Below are 20522 nucleotides of genomic sequence, written 5' to 3' on the forward strand. Positions count from 1 at the left end.
TGAGCACTTGCATTTAGAAGATGCCCTCTTGATTCCAAGTGAATGTAGTTTCAATTAACAGTTTAGGATGCGAGGACTTGTCATTTTGAACTTCAACATATCTAATGTTGTGCTTGAATGGCCTAATGCCACCACTGATGCGGTGTCCACATGTACAGGCACATGCGGTGGCTGTAATTCAGAACAGGCCTCAGAAGCATGGTAATGGTGCCTCGATCATATGGACAAACCCATCCTGTTTAAGTTAATTTTGAGCTAAAGGTCAGCAAGAAGCTGTTAAATACTATTTAATGTGAAGATAAAGGCTGGTATTCAGTGCTACCTGCATCGCTAATAGAAAGCATTATCTACTCCATATATAGGCATAGAGTCTTCATGGTTATGTCAGAAGACTCTTAAGTTTGCTAAATTTCCGTAAACAGATTGCTAGAGAGAAGGGCAATGATGTGGCCTATGATCTGAAACAATGGTTCTCAGACTGGGAGCGGCTACTGGTGGGCTTGCAGCTTGACTATTCTGGCACCGTTTTTTCTAGAAAAAAATATGTTGGTGAGCAGGATTTTAGTCAGTGACTTGAATTATAAAGATGATCAAGAAACTACAGGTAGACAACACAGAGAACTCAACAGGAAAAGGAGCGCTTATTATCTGTTGTGTTTTTAATGCAATTTGTTCTTCTGAAGTCAGCACTGGGTATTACATTGTTATAAATATTTATACACATTTCCCCCATTTATATCTGTTTTACACTTTAGACTTGAATCACTATTACTCTTAACTTCTCAAAACTATCATACCAGTACAACCATTACATATACAGTAAGCAGAGAACCAATACAAAGAATTCCCAACAAAAATTCCAGGTTCACATGGATGAATCCTAGTTTTAATGGGAACACTCTCTCTATTAAACAGCTGCATAACTGACACAGACAATCTGCTAGACTGAAAATGGTATTTGAAAATGCTTTCAACTTTTTTCAGTCTGAAAAAAAAAATGAAAGAAAGGATGGTTTTGTTCTCTTTTACTACTTTTTACCCATTTCACCCATTCAATATGCATTCAGGCATATTGAAGATATCCACATCTGATATAGCCACCCTGTTGTGCAATTGCTTAAACAGTTTGATAAATTCAGCATGTTCAATAACAGTATTTAGCATATAAAAACCAAGATCTGGAAATCTTTGAAAGTGTTTCAAGTCAGTTCAAATAAATAAGCTGTTTAATTGTCCATGTCTCACTAAGCATTTACCTTCCTATTTTTTGTACCTGGTTTTCTTTCATCTCCTTTTGCAGTTCAGTCCCCTATATTGCCAAGCAGAGGACCAAATCTTGACCATTTTAGCTCAAGGCAAGGCGAACTGGATTCTCCAAATTGCTTTTAAGTCTCTCCAGAAATTGTGAAGCTAGTTCATCGTCTACTACTCGGCCATCACTTGATAGCGTTACTGTCATCAACTGATGCTGCTGAAGCTTCTCATTCCCTTCGTCATCCACCGCAACTGCGAGTTCTGTCCGAGTTCGTCCCACAGCTAAGATACAGGCTTGTGGAGGGTTTATGACAGCAATGAAGCTACTGATGCCAAACATGCCTAGATTTGAAATGCTATTGGTGGAAGGGAAAACGAAGACAGACAAACAAATATTGGGGGGAAGGATAAGTATGAAGAAGGCACTTTGAAAACATATTTAGGAAATTACTAAGGATTCATTTAGACACAAAAAAGTATATGTATCTCCATAAACATATGGAGTTAGAAATTTAGCTTAATGAATTAAAACCAAAGGTTTAGAATAAAGAATAAAGATGAATAAAAACCACACACAAAGAAATACACCATTTCCCTATATTAATATAACTTTAGTATTAGTATCAGTTTGATTTTGTTAGTATGTGATGAACTAAAAGGAGAGTAGTTGGGGTTGTTTTTGTCAGTCTGCATTTCTTAGTGCGGAAAGTATTGATCTGAAGTGTAGAGATCTTTCCTATTCTACTTAATTCAAGAGGGTTCTGGAAGCCTCTCTGTGTGAAAGAAGGTTCGTGATGTTTGGGTTATACCTTCAGAGAAGCTGAGTAGAGATGGCTTAAACTGGTTGTCTTATCTCTTCAATCAAGGTCATGCTGACTATAAAAGTAAGGCCAGAAGGAGCCTGAGTTTCACTTTCTCTTTCTATCTCTTTTCCTTCTGGTGTAGTGTTCTGTATATAGTATGCTTAGTGTTAAACTTTTAGACTAATTATAAGTTATTGTAAGTTTAAATCTGCTGCAACTGGGCTTCTTATGGACATTACCAATCCTGAATGTATTGGATTTGTGACCATTCTGCTTATTTGCCTTTAGTAGCAGCAAAGCTCTGCTGGATGAAATACAATTGCCTTTGGTCTTTTTTTTAGGAATCCTGCAACATGTTTAAGTTGTTACTTTGCTAACCATACATTGGAATCTACTCTGGATCAACACTGAGTCGAATTTAAATAACAGTTTTTCGTGTTTTTTGTTGTTAACTTCAGTCTGAAAACTATATACAGAGAGTCATACCCCCTCAAGTTTTTCCCCATCTCATCATTTGCCACCAGGCACCTTTCTCTCTCTCATTTGTCATCACTGGCTGAGACGGTAGCAGTGTGCTGGGGCTGGTTTAAATTCAGCTAACTCAGTGGGGCATACTTTGGAGCAGAAATGTGTAGGGTTGCACTGTTAGCTGAAAATAGGCCATGGAGTCGTGATAGTGGACTTTTGGAGGAAAGCTTTGTCCTACGGCATGGAGTCTACTAAATAGATTCTGGAATAGGCATGGATGCAGAAAATAATACAACCAACCAATTTCCAACCAAACTTTGAACCTGTTCATCACTATTAACTACTGCGAATTCAGAATATTTAAGACTCTAGGATGTAACTACCTTCTTTGGCTTACTAGCGTTATGAGAAACATAGCAATAGATTCTTAAAAACACATTGGCTACAGTGTGATTTATCCTGTCTCTTCAGCTGAGGTAATGTCAGAATGAATCCAAGAGTAGAGAAAGCAACCTTGGCTGCTACACAGCAGTGGAAGTAATGCTAGGAAAATCTGGTAAAGTGAGAAAAGGTTTCCTGGCTGCTTATGTAGGTATTCAGTAACTCTGATTTAACACAACTTCTCCCTGCTAAATAAGAAGACTCTTCCCTGCCATAAATTGAACATGACAATTCTAGTGGGGGGCAGGGGTGGGAAACACTGTCACTGCCATTTCCTTTCACAATTTTGTAGAACATGGGATGGTCCTGGAAATTATAATAAAGTGTATCCTTTGTACCAAGCAGCTGTAATGGGGTTTCCATGCACCCAATATTCCTACCGTCTAGGATTTCTCACAAAGATCTTCAGAACAGAAAACAAGAAAGGGGAATGGAAGCCAACAGGAAATCAGCATTTACCCCTGAAGGCCCATCTAAACAGAAGGCTCTTTTTAAGTTATCATCTTTGCTCAGCATCATATACACAACTTCATTCTGGCCAATCTTAGCCTCTGGAAGTACAGAAGTCTGCTGTTGCTAGGCAAGAATGTTACAGAATAGGTCTCAGCCTTGCAGAATTCAAAGTGCAGATGGGCCAAGAGATTGGAAGCTGGGGTAACGTCAAGCATCCAAGGTGAAATTAATCAAAGCATAGGATACCATGGCGTATTAATATTGCCTCAATAATGCATCAGTTAAGGCTGTGGCCTCAATAGCTGTAATTTCCTGGCGTTCTGAAACCCTTTATGCAGCATGCTACACCAACCCCCACCCCACAATTTTTTTAAAATTAAATATTAAACTCACTCTATTGCACTATTCAACATGGGAATAAGCTAACAATGGACATTCCTCCTGGCCAACTCTAGGACACTCATTTAGATATGATGAAATTCTTAAATTTATGTGAAACATCTCTCAACATTGAAGCTTTTCCTGCCAACTAGGGTCTACAGTCTTGCTCTGCTATGTCCCCATTAGCCTTTAAACAGTTTTAATGAAATACCTGTTTACGTTCAAGGAGTAATTTTCTAATCTGAAAACCCCTCATAAGAAAAGAAAAGGTGCTGTGTTTTATAGAACCATATCCCAATTAAACAAGGTATATTAGGGACGCAGGTGGCGCTGTGGGTAAAACCTCAGTGCCTAGGACTTGCCGATCGTATGGTCGGCGGTTCGAATCCCTGCAGCGGGGTGCGCTCCTGTCGTTCGGTCCCAGCTCCTGCCCACCTAGCAGTTTGAAAGCACTCTTAAGTGCAAGTAGATAAATAGGTACCGCTTTCTAGCGGGAAGGTAAACGGCGTTTCCGTGTGCTGCGCTGGTGCTGGCTCGCCAGCTGCAGCTTCGTCACGCTGGCCACATGACCCGGAAGTGTCTTCGGACGGTGCCGGCTCATGGCCTCTAGAGCGAAATGAGCACGCAACCCTAGAGTCGGACATGACTGGCCCGTACGGGTAGGGGTACCTTTACCTATTAGCTGGTACCTTCATTACTAGTGCATCCTAAACATTATTGGGAGTCACCAGTTGTTCATAATAAAGCTAGAGGTTTGCATTCAATAAACAATTCTATAGAGATTACTCCTTTGACATGTTAGGTATGAATTTTGAAGACATCAATGGGAACCATTATCCAGAGTCTAGGAAAAACAACAGATTTATAGTGCAATATTGTCCATGACCAGCCACATGACCAGAGACTGGATTGTACTTAATATTTTTGAGTCAGTGGAATTGCACTGCTCTCTCTGTATACTCTATGCTGCTAAGGGGAAGGGATGCAGCTCAGTGGCAGAATATCTGCTTTGAATTCAGGAAATCCCAGTTTCAAATCTCAGCATCTCCAGGTAGGCCTGGGAGTGTCTCCCGTGTGAAACTTGGAAGAGCTGCTGACAGTCATGCTTCTCGCAGCATGGAGTGAGGGTGAAATGAAAATCAGCAATGCATTCTGAACGAATATGAATGTTATGAGAGGAGTTAAGCTAAGCTCATGCAGTACGCCAGATGTGCTATTTGTAGGTACATCTGAACACAGTCTAAGATTACAAAAAGCTAGATAAACCAAGTTTAGTGCTTCAGTTACAGACTAACAATATTCTGGAGCACAAGTATTCAAGAGTACAACTTCATTCCATGCTACTAAATTTTTAGCAATTAAAATACATTTGAAATACCTAAAAGATCCTCCTTGGTATTCTTCTGGTAGCAATTTTCCATCTCTTGCTTTCTTTGCTAGAGCCTATGGAGATCAAATCCAAACATATGTTAGTAATTTAAGAATATCTTTTAGCAAAGTTAATTGTATTTGTGAAATAAATATGCTCTTAAATGTATTTTGCTTGTATAAATAGTTCAGTTTAATTAATATCAATAAATTCAAGCAGATGCTGTAATTTGTGTTAGCAAAACTCTTAAATTTGTGTCTTCTGGGAATAGGCCTCCAAAGTAGGAATATACATTTGGAGGTAGCAGAGAAATTTCTGTGGTGATCCCTCAATTAGCTTTAGAATAGTCTCAGACAACATTTTCTGTTATGTGTAGCTTGTGTTAGTTATTCAACTGTCAGCACTGCCTTGCCTACAACCTATAGATGAAATAGTCTGATCTCATTGTAAGTAGCCATTAATTCTAACGCTGACAGGAAATTTCACCCAACTATTTTCCAACCAAAAATGAGAGGAAAATCTAAGTCCTGTTATATGATTCACAGCTGATGGGTGGAGCTAACAAAGTGTCAAATCATTCCTTCTAGGAGGCAACAAGACTCATGAAAAATTACCATTTCCTATGATTTCATATGACATATTTGGATGCATGAGATATCTACACATGACATCACTGTCTGAAAGTGCATTTTTCAGAAACAAGATACGGACAATATACAATTGGAACGGAAATTTCAATTTTTCAGATTTATAGCAGTTAAAAAGTAATGGTGCAAAAAAATGCATTTGAGAGATATGTGTCACTGAAAATTCCCCACAATTATGGGAAATATTTGTTTTTACTGTCTTGCCACCATGGCCATGGCAATTTCAATATAAAACATCAATGCACGCAGAGATTCAAAGATCACTTAGACCACTTACATAATCTATCTCAGTTTACTAAAGGAGAATGAAATAAAAGGTATCCAAGAGGTTGCCAGAGAGACAGGAAGAAATTATAGAAAATTAAAATTGAGGAATATTCAGCTCAGCTGTGATAAAGATAACACTGTAAACTCAATTCACAGTGATATATGTAAGTCCTTACAGTCCAATACTGTGCTCAGCTATGCCAAAGCAATGTTACATCTGTTATAACAATCCCAGTGCATTAGGGGACAGTTCTATTGACCAGACCTAGCCCTTCAATATATTCAGCTCATGACAATACTGAGAGGGATAATACATGCTTATGTTCAAAGCAAAAATATTAATCTTGACAAGCGTTTATAACTACAGTGCTGGTAATGCACCTTTTATTTGAAAATATCTGGCAGTAAAGAATGCCCCAGTAGCCTTAAGATGGGATTGGAATTCTGCTAAAGATATTAATAGCAAAGCTTATTGTTACAGATGGAAGTCTCAGATTTCCGAAATCCATCCATTATCTTTATGGAAATATATTGGCCTAGTAGATACTTGTAGATTAATACCTCTTACTATGGATGCCTACTTCCTGCTGCACATTAGAGTTATGATAGACAAGTTGTTAGGTTTTACATAAACACAGGAGAAGAAATCTGCAATAGTTTCATTTAAGATTATGCTCCAGTGGCTCTTTGTAGAACTAGAATATTCTTTGTGAATTAAGATGACATGCATAAAGTTTTACAGATGAGTACGACACTATCAAACATTTATCAAAGAAAAAAGTTAAATTGCACAACCATGTGGCAGGAAGCTAAGGAGTAAAGATCAACAAAATGAAATGGTCTACATTCCTTTCAGCAAAAACACAAAAACAAAAGGAACACCACAGATATGCATAGGTTTCTCTGGGTCTGTTCTTCCACTTCTTAAATTCTATTGGACTTCCAGATAAGTGGGGTTAGGATTGCAGTCTTGGTTACTGAACTGAGATATGGATGACTATACTTGGCCTATATTGCATTGCCTAGTTGCTTATTGCTGGAGATAAAAATATATGTTTCCATTGAAATTTAAATGCATCTCTGATGAAATTGCCTTCATTGATCATCCTTTCAGAATTACTCTAACAGTTACTACAACTGGCAAGCAGGAAGATAAAGAAAAGCACACTCTTCTTTCTAACTGATTTTTGAATTATTACTTACAACCCCATGGTGATTACTGGCAAAATAAAATCTTCCAAATCATTCCATTGTTGTGGTTTATAATACTTCAATAAGCAAAGAGTTGAGGACAGGCCTAAATGTGGGCAAGGAACAAGGATATTTTGCCTATTGGTTTTTTTCCTAAAATACACAAACATCTAAACCTCTCTCTCAAAGGGTAATGAAAACTTATTTGCAGAATGGTGTTGGAGGAGCCCAGAACAATAGTTCTGGGTGATTTCAACATCCATACTGAGGTGGACTCTAGTGCACTAGCTAGGGTTTTAATGGCCTCCATGGCGATTCTAACTAATCTTAAGAAATCCTCCATTTTCCATACTGCCAGCTTTTGTGAAGCTGGTGCAGCACAGTGGCTAAAAGACTGAAAGGCAAATCATAAAGAGTCTGATACAAATTTCACTATTCTGATGAACTCACTAGGCAAGACTCGATCTCAGAGCATCAGGCTCCTGTATGCAGAATGGGATTAATAATGATGACCTACTGCAAGAAGAAAGGAACAGCATGTGCAGTCCCCAACTTCCACAAAAGAACTCAAAATTAGCCTCCCTCTGGGGAACTTTAAATAAATGTAGGCCAGAAACAAAATGTATTTGTTGATTTTAATTTCACTTAAAATCCCTGAATGCCTGCCAAAAGCAAAACACAGTAATTCCTGTGGAATGGGACATCATCACAGATGTCTCATATCCAACAGAGAAGCGGCTTTAAAGCAGTGTGTTTTTTCCGAGGTACACCATGTCTTTGGTTGCACATCTAAATGCGATTATGCACCGAAAGATTACCACCATGTATGTGGAATACCTACCTTTGCAGAAGCTGCAATTTCCTGAACTCCCTTGGCTGCAGCATCTTTTATGATTGGTGTAATGAGACCTCGGTCTGTTGCCACAGCGATAGAGATGTCTATAGATTGCTGCTGCCGGGGGCCCTCTCCATCCCAGGTCACATTCACATCTGGCATTTGCTGGAAGAAGGAAACAGAGGGAGGCGCAGCTGTTAAAAGAATAATGGCATAACCAATTACCAAGGAAAAGGAAAATCCTTTAGAGTGTGTGGTGATGGAGGAATTCACATATGTGGAAAGGTTTGCCTTAAGCAAGGCAAGGTTAATAATAACAAAAGATCTGCCATGTGAGTCTAAAAATAGACCTATCTTATTAGCTAGCATCCATGTATACCTACTTTGTCACAAGGCATGAATGTACAGGATACTGGAAATTGCACAGCTGCAGGCAGCCAAGAAATACACGGTTTCTGAACTGCTAGTGAATTATTAACAGACTCCAATCCCATCGGATATCAACCCTCAACTTGCAGGTGCCTTGGAAACAAGAATTGTGACTGCTGCCCCAATCATAAGGAAGTACAGTACATATGGATTTTCTGTTGCCACTTGATTCATAGGAGAAAATACAAGTTCAGTGTTAAAAAGGAGAAAAACTCACATCAACATATCCTTGTTAGCAGCATCTGCTCTAAATGTAAAACAAAATTTGACTAATTTGAAACTTGTTAATGTCAGAATTAAATTTCACGTTTTAAAATTAGATTGAGGGTTTCTTTTTGCTTTGGATACAAATGGATATTTTGTATGAGAATGTTCTCATTTTCCCCCTACTCATGCTCCCATATTCATGGCTTCCATCAAGCTAATGTAACTCATTTATTTAAAACCTGTACATGATGAATTCTACTTGTAAAATTTTCCCAATGCTGATCACACAAATGCACTGAGCAAGACATATGTGTGCCTAAAGCAGTGGCATATGTGTGCCTAAAGCAGTAGATTGGAAAGGATTTCTACTTCCTAATTGTTTAACAATAGCAAATCAAAAATATTTTTTCCACCAGCAGTGGATTTTATGTATGTGGAAGGGCTATGAACTCCATTCAATTCTGATATTCAAATGCCTGAACTCAGGATAATTCAATTCTAGGCTCTGGTTGAAGGATCTGGGGCTTCTAGTAAAACACAAGGTAGATTCCCCAAGCCTAAAGCCTGTTCATTCCTAGCTCATGTAATGTTTATATGTATCCCCAGTAGTTCCATTTGCAAGTTTCCCTTTTCAGACACAAGTCACCACACATATAGAAACTTGTTTGAAAGAAGTGGAACACGACCCTTTGAAAAGTTTCCTAGGATTGAAGTTGGAACATTAATAATAATAATAATAATAATAATAATAATAATAATAATAATAATAATATTTCTACCCCGCCATCTGGCATGGTTTCCTAGCCACTCTGGGCGGCTTCCAACTGAAGGTTAAAAATACATTAAAACATCAGTCATTAAAAACTTCTCTGAACAGGGCTGCCTTTAGATGTCTTCTAAATATCATATAGTTGTTTATCTTCTTGACATCTGATGGGAGGGCGTTCCATAGGGCAGGAGCCACTACTGAGAAGGCCCTCTGCCTGGTTCCCTGTAACCTCTCTTCTTGCAGGAAGGGAACTGCCAGAAGGCCCTTGGTGCTGGACCTCAGTGTTTGGGCAGAACGATGGGGGTGGAGACGCTCCTTCAGGTATACAGGACCAAGGCAGTTTAGGGTTTTAAAGGTCAGCCCCATCATCAACACCAATTAGGTTATTTTCTACTTCCCTGGATGAAAGGAAGACTCAGCTAATGACAAAAAGATCTCTCAATGTCATGGGCTAAGAAACTGAAACTAAATTCAGATAAAGCAGGCTATTGGTAGATGTCTTGCCTGGCACCAGGTCTGACAGGGATCCAGGCAAGGATGTTGATAATTGGTTCAACTGGAAAACAGGTGTTTGGTTGTTCTAGACAGCACCAATGGACAAAGTTTCCAACTGAGGAATATTTTTGATCTAGTTTAGCACCTGGATAAAAAAGGAAGCCAGTAATGCTTTCTACCATGAGCTGCTCTGTCTCAGAGGATCTGGACTTGGCTAGCATACTGCAGCCCTCAGCAAAGTCTCATTTGGATTACCGCAGGGCATCCTCTGTAGGGCTGCTGTTGGAGAGTTTAAAAGGCTGCAACTAGTACAGCATGGGAGACCTGCTTTTTGACAGATGCTAATTGGTCATAGCTAATAAGTATGTGATCTTTTAAGGACAGAAAAGTTTACTGAAGTATAAAATACCATAAGCCTGCATATTAACCTCTTTACCTATACTAGCAGTACTCAAGCTAGAAAAGAATCATACCAAATAAACAAACCAACAAGCCGGTATTAGTGCTGGGCCAAAAAGGAATATCAGGCAAGGGTTTATTTTCAGTTAAAAGACAAAAAGGTAAATGAAGATCAAGCTCAATGTTCAGTTTTCTTTCCATATTAAACCTAGGAAGAAAGTGTTGGCATATGTGAAACTGAAACTAGTAGTCATTCCTTATCTGCACAGTGTAATGTAAACAATCTAGAAGCAGGTGGCTTCAAGGACAGAAGCATGAGCAATGTGCCTTTGGGCCTATATAAGAGACAGGGAGAAAGAGCTCTGTTCTTCTCCCTGCAGGGAGGGAGAAAATCATCTCCAGATGCAAACCGTACTAGCATCATGCTAGTGACTGATTTATGGGCTAATGATGTTAAAAAGGTAAAGGACTCCTGGACGGTTAAGTCCTGTCAAAGGTGACTATGGGGTGCGGTGCTCATCTGGCTTCAGGCCGAGGGAGCTGGCGTTTGTCCACAGACAGCTTTCCGGGTCATGTGGCCAGCATGACTAAACCGCTTCTGGAGCAATGGAACACTGTGATGGAAGCCAGAGAGCACGGAAACATTGTTTACCTTCCCGCCAAAGCGGTACCTATTTATCTACTTGCACTGGTGTGCTTTCGAACTGCTAGGTTGGCAGAAGCTGGGACAGAGCAATGGGAACTCACCCCGTCATGGGGATTCGAACTGCCAATCTTCCAATCGGCAAGCCCACGAGGCTCAGTGGTTTAGACCACAGCATCACCTGCTCCCCTACTGATGTACTGAGCCATTAAGCTGTAAACCAGCACTACAACTTACTTCCTGAATCGTGGGTGTGAAGTGAGTTTATTGCATCAGTGATTGTCTCCTCAAAAGGCTTAACAACGCTGCGCAGAGTGGAGCACGCAGAGGAGTGTGCTGGACAGTTTGTGAGTTGGAAAAGATACTCACAAATATTCAACAGAAAGGCGTCTTCACTGATAATGCTTTCTGCATGAAGGCTAAATAAAACTAGCACATCTTTCTTACAAATTCAGTGAGCTGATACAGATCAAGTGAACTGGAAATCCCAGAATAATGGGGAAATATTTTAGCTTCCTCTTAAGGAAGAAGATGCCCACATATGAGGAACATAATTTTAATTGAAGATGACACTCTCAAATCCCATGCAAGATAGCAGTCCACATAGGATTTGCTTTGCATAGTGCTAGAACTGAAAAACAGGGCAGTCAGAAAAGTTTGCATTTTATGGTGCTATGTAAACATAAACCCATGTTCAAACATATGGTACTTTTTTGGGAAGTTGCAGGTGGTGGGGTTGCATTTATTCATTCACAACCAGATACAATGATGAATTAGACGTGGGCTAAGATAATGAGGGTTAATCCAGATCAGACAGAGGTGCTGTTGGTCAGAAGATCTGAATGGGGAGTGGGAATCTGTCCCATTTTGTTATTAATGGTAGTGCAGGCACCTGTACTAGTTGCCATACCAAACCATATTCAAGGCAAGATGTGCTTAAATTCCACCAGTTTGCTCCCAGTAGTGCTGTCTAATTGGTAACAAAGGTTTAAAGATGATTTTAATCCGAAGACTAGATAACCTTGAAACAACAGTAGTCCATGTGTATAGAAGAATTTAGATCAGCCTTTCCCAACCTGGAAGCAAGGCCGCTAGCCAAATTGGCTGGGACGGATAGGAGCTGTAGTCTAAAACGTATGAAAGGTATTAGTTTGAGGGATGCTCTAGATGGTCTCTGGTATGGCAACAGCACAGAAGTTGTAATCTCACCATTAAGAGAATGTCTATCTGAATGGTGACTAAGAAACTACTTCTGAGGCTAGCAGATATTCTAGAAGAACAGAGAAAGGGGAAACTGATTTTGAGCTGACTTCCAAGGCACCAAACCTTCAGTTAAGCCTAACTCAACACAGCACTTACCATTATTGAACACAGAAAATCTACAACTATAATTAAAGAATGGTTACTTACTTTCAGGGTAACTGCTGTTGCTTTGATAATAAAGTCATTCACTGACACTTTAATATCATCTGTATAAAAGAGAGCAAGAAATTAAGATACATAGTTTGAAGATAAACAGTCCACCTGTCCCAACTTGTACAATTAATATACTAGTCATTAGCAGAACAGAATGACCTCTTAGAAAATCATGTAGTCAAAAACAGTTCTAATTACTTATCTTCATAGTAGGGGTGTTTTTATAGTACCATAAATCTGAAACTCAAAACATATTTCTGCTGTTGCTATAGGAAAACAGCGATTTAGAAATGATATGCTATTAACTGAGAGCATATAAAGCAGAATACTTGCATCCTCTAGAGTCTACCAGAAAGGAAAGTCTTTTTGTTTTTTAATGCATTCCACAATAATAATGTTTTATTTCGCCCCCATTCTTTTGCAGATAACAGCAAAGAACAAACAAGACCAACCCAGAAACCTGGATGCCTTTTTAAAAGGAGATGTAAATACAAGGGGGAAATGGAGAACAAGACAGGAGATGGAAAACCACTAGTCACCAAAACACCTCTACTCTGGTCCACCTATGAAGAAGAAAGGGGGAAGGCTTATTCAAGACAAAATATGTAGGTATTTGCAATGATGGCCAAGATGCCTTTGCAGAAGTACAGCTGGAATTTCCTCATCTCCACTCTACTATCATCTCTTCATCCTCATCCCTGAGCTATGCAGCATCTTTATTGGGAGCATATCGATTGACAGTATTAGCATTTAAACCTCAAACTGCTCACAATGCCAAAGTCGGTGTCAAGATAGGTGATGTTATTATCTTTTCACACAAGAAGTACAGCTCTTCTTTTCACACAGGGAAGCTTGCAAGAATACTGCAGTCACGTAAGTTGGTTCAATTGAAGGAGCATTTTTCACTCAATCAGTATTCTGCCAGGGCAGCGTGAGGTGCCAAAGACCCAGAGGTTCGGTTCTGCCCATGTTGTTTTGGTATTCACACATGGTCTCCAGCGGCAGCAAGCAATATCATGGGAAAAGGTGTTTCCATGTAGCTGGGTATATGTGAAGGAGCCCTTATTCGGTGCACTGGATTATACAATCAAAAAGATGGTAACTAGAGGTATACATCCAAGTCGAGCAGGCAAGGTTTCCAACTGACTCATTGAAATGAAATGTTCATTGACCACGTAACTTGGAATACAAGTGTAGTGCTGAACTCGAAAATGGGGGTAAGATGCCAGTCATTCAGAATAAATACTGCTGTTATATCAAGCTTTCAGGATCATTTACTGTAATCAAGGTAAAAAAGAAACATGATATTAAACCAGTAAGCTAAAGGCTTAAAGGTTACTTCATCGATGCAGGTAGTTTTGGAAAGCATTTTTAAATATTAAGGGTTGTACCCAACACTGTGAATGTGGAGCTCTACTTACATGATCGGACTACCCTTCATTTCCTTATGTGCCCCCCAAATATGTCTCTACAGCAGATGTTGAGGGAGGGTGAAGGGCTACAAGGGAGAAGAAAGGAGTAGGAGGAAGTTCAGTTGCCCAAGTGGAAGTCTGTTGTGCAAATGGGATGGCACAGCATTGGAGAGAACCCAAAGTGATATATTCATTATATGTTTTATTCAAAAAATATAGCTCTTAAGGTATAACAACTTTCTGGATGAAAGTGGTAAGGGTTCTATACAACATAGAGGGTTGTATATGATGTAGAGCTAAGGCTAAGGGCAAGTATTTTTCTTGTGTGATGGAACCTTCTCCTGCTCTCTCTCCCCCCCATCCACCGTGTGTCCCTTAAATCTGTTCTGAGGTTTGAGCATGGAGAAGATTTGAGCATGGTGTAGAATGCATATGGAGTGAGGAGACTGAGGCAAGTCCTGTTGTACTAGCAGGAATCCTTTTTTTATATATATAAATTTTTATTGAGTTTTCACATTTTATACAAAGACACACACAAAACACAAAAAACACCACAACAAAAACACATTTATGATTTTAAATCCTAACTTTCTTAACCCTCTTTCCTCGACTTTCCCCCCCACCCCCATACATCCCACTTTCCATATTTCAATCAACAAGTTCTTGTCCCTCTCCTTAACCTATCCTTATTATATTTAAAACTTAAATCTTTTTGTTGGGCCAAATTTTGTTATCCCATTCTCTTATATACATTAGATCCTTATTCTAAGATCGGCCTAAGTTTTTATGCCAAAAATTTCCCCTTTTTTATATTAAAATATCAATCAAATCAAAACACAAAAATCATAAATTTTAAAAATTCTGCTTTCCCCCTCCCACCCTGCCCCGGTTTCTGTCCCTTCCCAAAAGAGAATGTCCAACCCATACATCTCCTAGCCCGGATTCCTCACATCAGAGGCCGTTAAGTCTCTGTCAGTCTCTCTCTGTATATTTTGTTGATAGTCCTTTTTGTTGGTCTTCAGGTCTCAAGGAATATCTATCCCAATTGCCTCATTTTCTCTCACTCCAAACCTATTTGAAAAAACTTGCTGCCAAAGCTCTGCCGAAGATCCCCCGTATTCAAAGTCATAGAAGTCAGAAAAGTCAGAAAGGAGGAGGAAGTCCCAGTTATATTTCTTTACTCTTTTAACTTCCGTTATTCCAAAGTTTCCAGGGATTTCCTCCTTTGCTCCTTTAATCCTTCTCATCTTTCCAGAATTTGTAATCCAAGAGGTTTCTTCTTTATTTCCTGACCACGTGGGTTTCTGGTTAATATTTCCTGTCTGTCCTTTTTCCTCTCCTTCCTCTTTTTCCTCCAATTCCAGTGATGTCTTTTCAGGTTCGACTGCAGAATCTTTCACAGCCCAGTCCTTTGTTCCATCAGCAGGATTGCTTGTTTTAGAGATCAAGGTCGTAAGTTGTTTGTCCATAGCCATAGCCTGCTCTTGTAAGGTTCCCACGAGAAAAAAGGCTCTTTCTATTTCTGCCAGTAATTTTCCTTCTGCAGCCATTGTAGTGTCACAGATTCCCCCTAGGGGGATTCTAGTTTCAAAGTTCTTTACCAACAGTCCTAGACTTTGTTATTTACTTTGTTTCCAACCACTTCTGTTTGAATGTATCAGCTTTAATTCAGAGAGATACGAAATAATACAGTTCTTATCTTTATCCGTCCGTTTGACAGCTCATTTGACAGCTGTCAAGCTTCAGTTCTGTTGCGCTAGGATCATACACGGGACACTCCCGGGTCGGGGGGGGGGGGTAAACAAAGGTTTTCAAAGTTCCTTTCTCCTCAGCATAGAAAAAAGAAAAAAAAAACTTGTTCTTTCAAATTCATGGAATATCTTTTTAATCTCATAAAACACAGTTTTTCCAATCTTAGTTTTTCGTTCCTTGTTTCCAGTTATCTGTATGAAGGGGGGTGCGGACTTCCCTTTAGCACATCCCCCCGGTCGTTCCAATTTAAAGGTGTAAATTTTTAAAATCCAAATTTCCTTCTACTCACGGGGTCTTTGTTTCCAATCCAAATTTCGGGAAGAAAGTTGACGCTCTCCGGCAATGGCTTGCGGCTTCACTCCACTGAAGTAGCGGTCTACTCCCAGCACCACGCCGCTCCTCGTACCCTCTCGTAGCCTTTAAAAAGGCTCTTCGATTGTCGAGGAGGGCGCTTAAGGTGCCCACCGAGTCACCAAGTCCACAGGTATCCGCACCTGTGGTTTCTAAGGGTCGCCGGCGCGGTAAGACCCGTCTTCAGCGGAGCCGATTCCCTCCGGAGCTCGGAGGGAATCCGCCATTAACCGATCGCGTCAACCCGGAAGTCCTTTTGCTGGCATTTGCTAGTGCAACAATTTAGCTGAATACAGCTCATAGCACATAAATGATTTCATATACCTACCTACCAACCAAAACACAGTTGACGCGCAACTATTTTTTGGAAAGGCATAAAAGAACGAAACAGGTTAATAATTATATTTAATTGAAGGAATAATATCACGCACAGGAATAATGTCATGTGCAGATTTGCTAACCTGAAGTCAAACATTTGTAGTAACAACACCAGCACAAAATATTATCCATAATTTTATCACACATACACACAGACCAGTGAATGACAGCAATGTGTAAGTACAGTGGTACCTCGGGTTAAGTACTTAATTTGTTCCGAAGGTCCATTCTTAACCTGAAACTGTTCTTAACCTGAAGCACCACTTTAGCTAATGGGGCCTCCTGCTGCTGCTGTGCCGCCGGAGCACGATTTTTGTTCTCATCCTGAAGCAAAGTTCTTAACCCGAGGTAATATTTCTGGGTTAGCAAGGTCTGTAACCTGAAGCATATGTAACCCGAGGTACCACTGTATTACACACTGGTTTACTGTGATGCAAAATTCTACTGTATGTCTAAAAATACAACCAAATGAGAAAAACACAGAAAATAGAAATCTCATTGTTCAGTCTGATATTCTATGATGCATGAAATGGAATAATCAAAAGAATTATCTAGCATATCTGTTCAACTGTAAAAGCAAAACATGTCATTGTGTGATGTCCCTTGGAGACTTGTCCTGTTCAGATTACTGAGATGAAGGCACTGGCAAATCATGAAATTGCTTTAACAATAGAAGTAAAGCAGGTAGGAACTCTGTTGCATAGTTGAAAATTCTAACGTATTTGAAAAAGGTAAAAACAAACAAATCGTCCCTTATAACCTGCCCTTGTCCTTTCTAGATTGGATACCACAGGGCAGTTCCTTCATTGGTTCAGGTTCTATTTAGGTCTGCCTAGAAAGTTTAATAAAAATGGGTACCTGAATTCTATTAGATCTGCGCAAAATCAGGATTAATATTCAAAATTCCAAAGATATATACATATATATAAAAGAATGCAGCCTGCAGTTAGCACCACAACACTTTTACAGTATGTATAATACAAGCAGCCAACAGAACTGTGGTGGAAAATCTTTCATTAGGTTACAGTGAACTTTATTATGACTTGGGTTGCAATCCTATATACACACTAACCTTGCTTGGAGTTAAGTCTTATTGAACTCAAAACAAGCTACTCCTGAGCAGACATGCACAGGGTTAGATTGTTAAAACATGTTTCAAAATGTATCTGGCCTTCTTTGTTTTGAGAGGAGCAGTCTGTTTAAATCAATAATGTGGAGCAAAAAATATATTTTTCTGAGAGTTGTGTTGAAAATAAATAGGAAGATAGCCTTTAAACAAACAACAGAAAAGGGACACACAGTTGTTCTACGAAAATATAGCTGAGGAAGGTTCAAACCAGACAAAATTACTACGAACTTAACCCCCTATACAGTGGTACCTCGGGTTACATATGCTTCAGGTTACATACGCTTTAGGTTACAGACTCCGCTAACCCAGAAATAGTGCTTCAGGTTAAGAACTTTGCTTCAGGATGAGAACAGAAATCGTGCTCCGGCGGCACAGCAGCAGCAGGAGGCCCCATTAGCTAAAGTGGTGCTTCAGGTTAAGAACAGTTTCAGGTTAAGTACGGACCTCCGGAACAAATTAAGTACTTAACCCGAGGTACCACTGTATATTTGGGGGGGGGGGAGAGAATTTGCAGAACCATAGAAGAATGTTACCACCAAATCATAGTGACCTTAGTTTTTCCACTGACCCCATGCCTGTCTCAAGCGGCCTAATCATTTTTCCTATTTGTCCTAACAAAGTACACTAGCAGTAAGAAAAAATAATATAAATGCCATGCAATGTTCTTATTTAAGCCACAGAAATCTCTTGCTGGAGACCTGAAAGCTGGAAATCTCTTTTTCCCCCAATTGTAATGCTGTCAAGTGTCTAATTATGGGAGCTCAAAAACAAAACACAAACTTCAATAGAGTTAGTTTTATATTGGAAAACCAGAATCACCATATGAATAAACCGTACCTGTTTAGAATTCTAATGGAAGACTTTTGGCCTTCACATCGTCCAAGGCTGCTAATTAAAAAGGTAACCTTGAAATGCTTCAGCCAAAAGGCAAAGCCATTCATGTGAGGAAGCTTACAGTGGAACTTGTGGATTCTTGTTGCAGTTGGGAATATGGCCGTATCAAAGCAGTTTAACTCTTTGCAGAAGCAAAGCTTCCATTAAATCAAAATCCTTTGCCTGTGGCATGACATCCAGGTGACCCTGTTGGTCATCAAAACCAATTTAAGAATGATCAGTGCTAAATGCTAGATTGCAACACACACACACACACACACACACACACACACACACACATGAAAGAGAAGCCGATTACCAAACTACAGCTAAGGTTCAGAAGACTGTAAAGTGGTGCAAAGACAAATTTTGTTCCATTAAAATGCACCAGGTTTTGGAGCACAAATGGACTGTCATCAGAGGGACTGCATATCTTGAACACATACCGTAATTTTGAATTAGGAGAGTCAAGGAATTCCGTCCCCCCCTCAAGTATAGTCACTGCTGAAGAGACATCCATTATATGAAAGACATCAGACTGCTTCTGAGTACCTTTTATCTCCTTTATGCTAGGCTCACTTTGGAAGTTTCCTTTTGCTACACTTTCTACTAGGCTGTCTTCTCACCCACCACCCAAGCTGTCTACATTTATGAAACTGAGCTAATTATTAGACACAGATATAGCCTTTGCTTTCATGTGCTATCATGTGTACTATTTAGCTTTTCTGGTTTAAAGTCTTTTGTACAATAGTGTCAGCAGCACTGATCTAAATTATCAGTTTCCTTTTTTAAGGGAGACGGAATGCCAAGCAAAAATCCGCTGCCTTTCTGCAGCCTAATGCAATATCTGTAGACTCTGGAGAATAAAATCTTTTTTGAATTTTCCTCATCTCAACCCTCCTCCTCAGCCACCAGGGTTCCTCTTGTCTGCTTTCCCTCCCCAACTAATCTGTTCCCTGCCTGAAGGGGGCATGTCCCCCCAGGGAAGGACCAACAGAGGGCAGTTGCCTCTCTCACCACCTACACAAAATTCATTGTTTCTGTGCTAGACTTCTCCTTGGAGATGGCAGGCAGAGAAACTCACTTTTTAGGATGTTCCCCCTCCCAGGCTCAGAGGTACTTGCTGGGTCTCTGAGAACAACCAGTTGAGCTTGGGGAGATCTAAGAGAAGCTTTTAGGGAAGTCATCAGTCAGTCCCAAGAGTCAGCTCAATGAAAACCATCCACAGAGGGACTCTGCTGGCAGAGGGATGAAGGAATAGGGGAGAGCCTCTTTCCTCTCAAGTTTCATGTTAGGTCTCTGAAATGCAGAGGTCAAGGGAAAATGTCTTGCTGTGTTATTTACATCAGTGTTTCCCAATCTTTTTTGGGCAAAGGCACACTTGTTTCATGAAAAAAATCTCGAGGCACACCACAGCCCCGTGACGTCAGTGCGCAGCGTCACGCCGGGAGGGACGCACGAAAGTGTAAGTTTCAATTCCCCCCCCTTGCCTTCCTTCTGTGCCAACCGCCAAAAAGCCAAGAATCGCGGGACCGCTGGCGGAGGGGGGGAGGGTGAGCGGAGGCAGCGGCGAGCCCCGTTCCTCCCCATCCGCCCCATTCCGTGCAAGGAGCGCGAACAGGTGTGAGAAGGGGGTCAAACCTGCGGGCCGGCGCCGGGGAACCTCCAAGCTTTGGGGGTGGGGGGGGAGGAGGCAGCAAAGCGAGGCAGGAAGGAGAGCGCGGCTTGGCTGGGTGAGCTTTGGCAGGGGCAGGGAATGAGAGCCGCGAGGCAGGCGCTGCGGACGGAGGCGCTGCCCGCCGAGCTCGCAGGCAGCCAGGCAGGCAAACGTCGAGAGCCCCGCGCTGGGCGGCCTCTCCTGGGAAGTTTCAAAGCTGTAGTTAACTTTTTTAATTATTATAAAAAAATCGTGCTGGAGCACGATTTCTGTTCTCATCCTGAAGCAAAGTTCTTAACCCAAGGTAATATTTCTGGGTTAGTGGAGTCTGTAACCTGAAGCCTCAGTTACCCGAGGTACCACTGTCCCATGTAATGTAGTTTTGTGTTTTTGTGTTGTGAGCCTTGGATGTTAAACAGCCACCACCACCGCAGGCCCTTAAAAACAAGGTACTTTCATATTCATCTTTACTTGGAGGCAAGCCTCCCTCTTCCCAAGGGGGC

General features: G+C 40.5%; 1 protein-coding gene across 2 annotated transcripts in view; it reads right to left on the reverse strand.

The window, feature by feature from the left end:
- Nucleotides 1-641: 641 nt before the first annotated feature.
- Nucleotides 642-20522, reverse strand: part of PDHX (pyruvate dehydrogenase complex component X) — a 50796-nt gene continuing 30915 nt past the window's right edge. For both annotated transcript variants that reach the window (XM_081891810.1, XM_081891811.1), the window contains exons 8-11: nt 12462-12520; nt 8116-8274; nt 5179-5243; nt 642-1610 (exon numbers count right to left, since the gene is read on the reverse strand). In XM_081891810.1, the coding sequence (XP_081747936.1) occupies nt 1346-1610; nt 5179-5243; nt 8116-8274; nt 12462-12520 (548 nt within the window). In that variant the 3' untranslated portion in view covers nt 642-1345. The remainder of the gene's footprint in view (nt 1611-5178; nt 5244-8115; nt 8275-12461; nt 12521-20522) is intronic.

The sequence above is a fragment of the Podarcis melisellensis genome (assembly GCF_964234715.1).
Source record: "Podarcis melisellensis genome assembly, chromosome: 1".
Classification (NCBI taxonomy): domain Eukaryota; kingdom Metazoa; phylum Chordata; class Lepidosauria; order Squamata; family Lacertidae; genus Podarcis; species Podarcis melisellensis.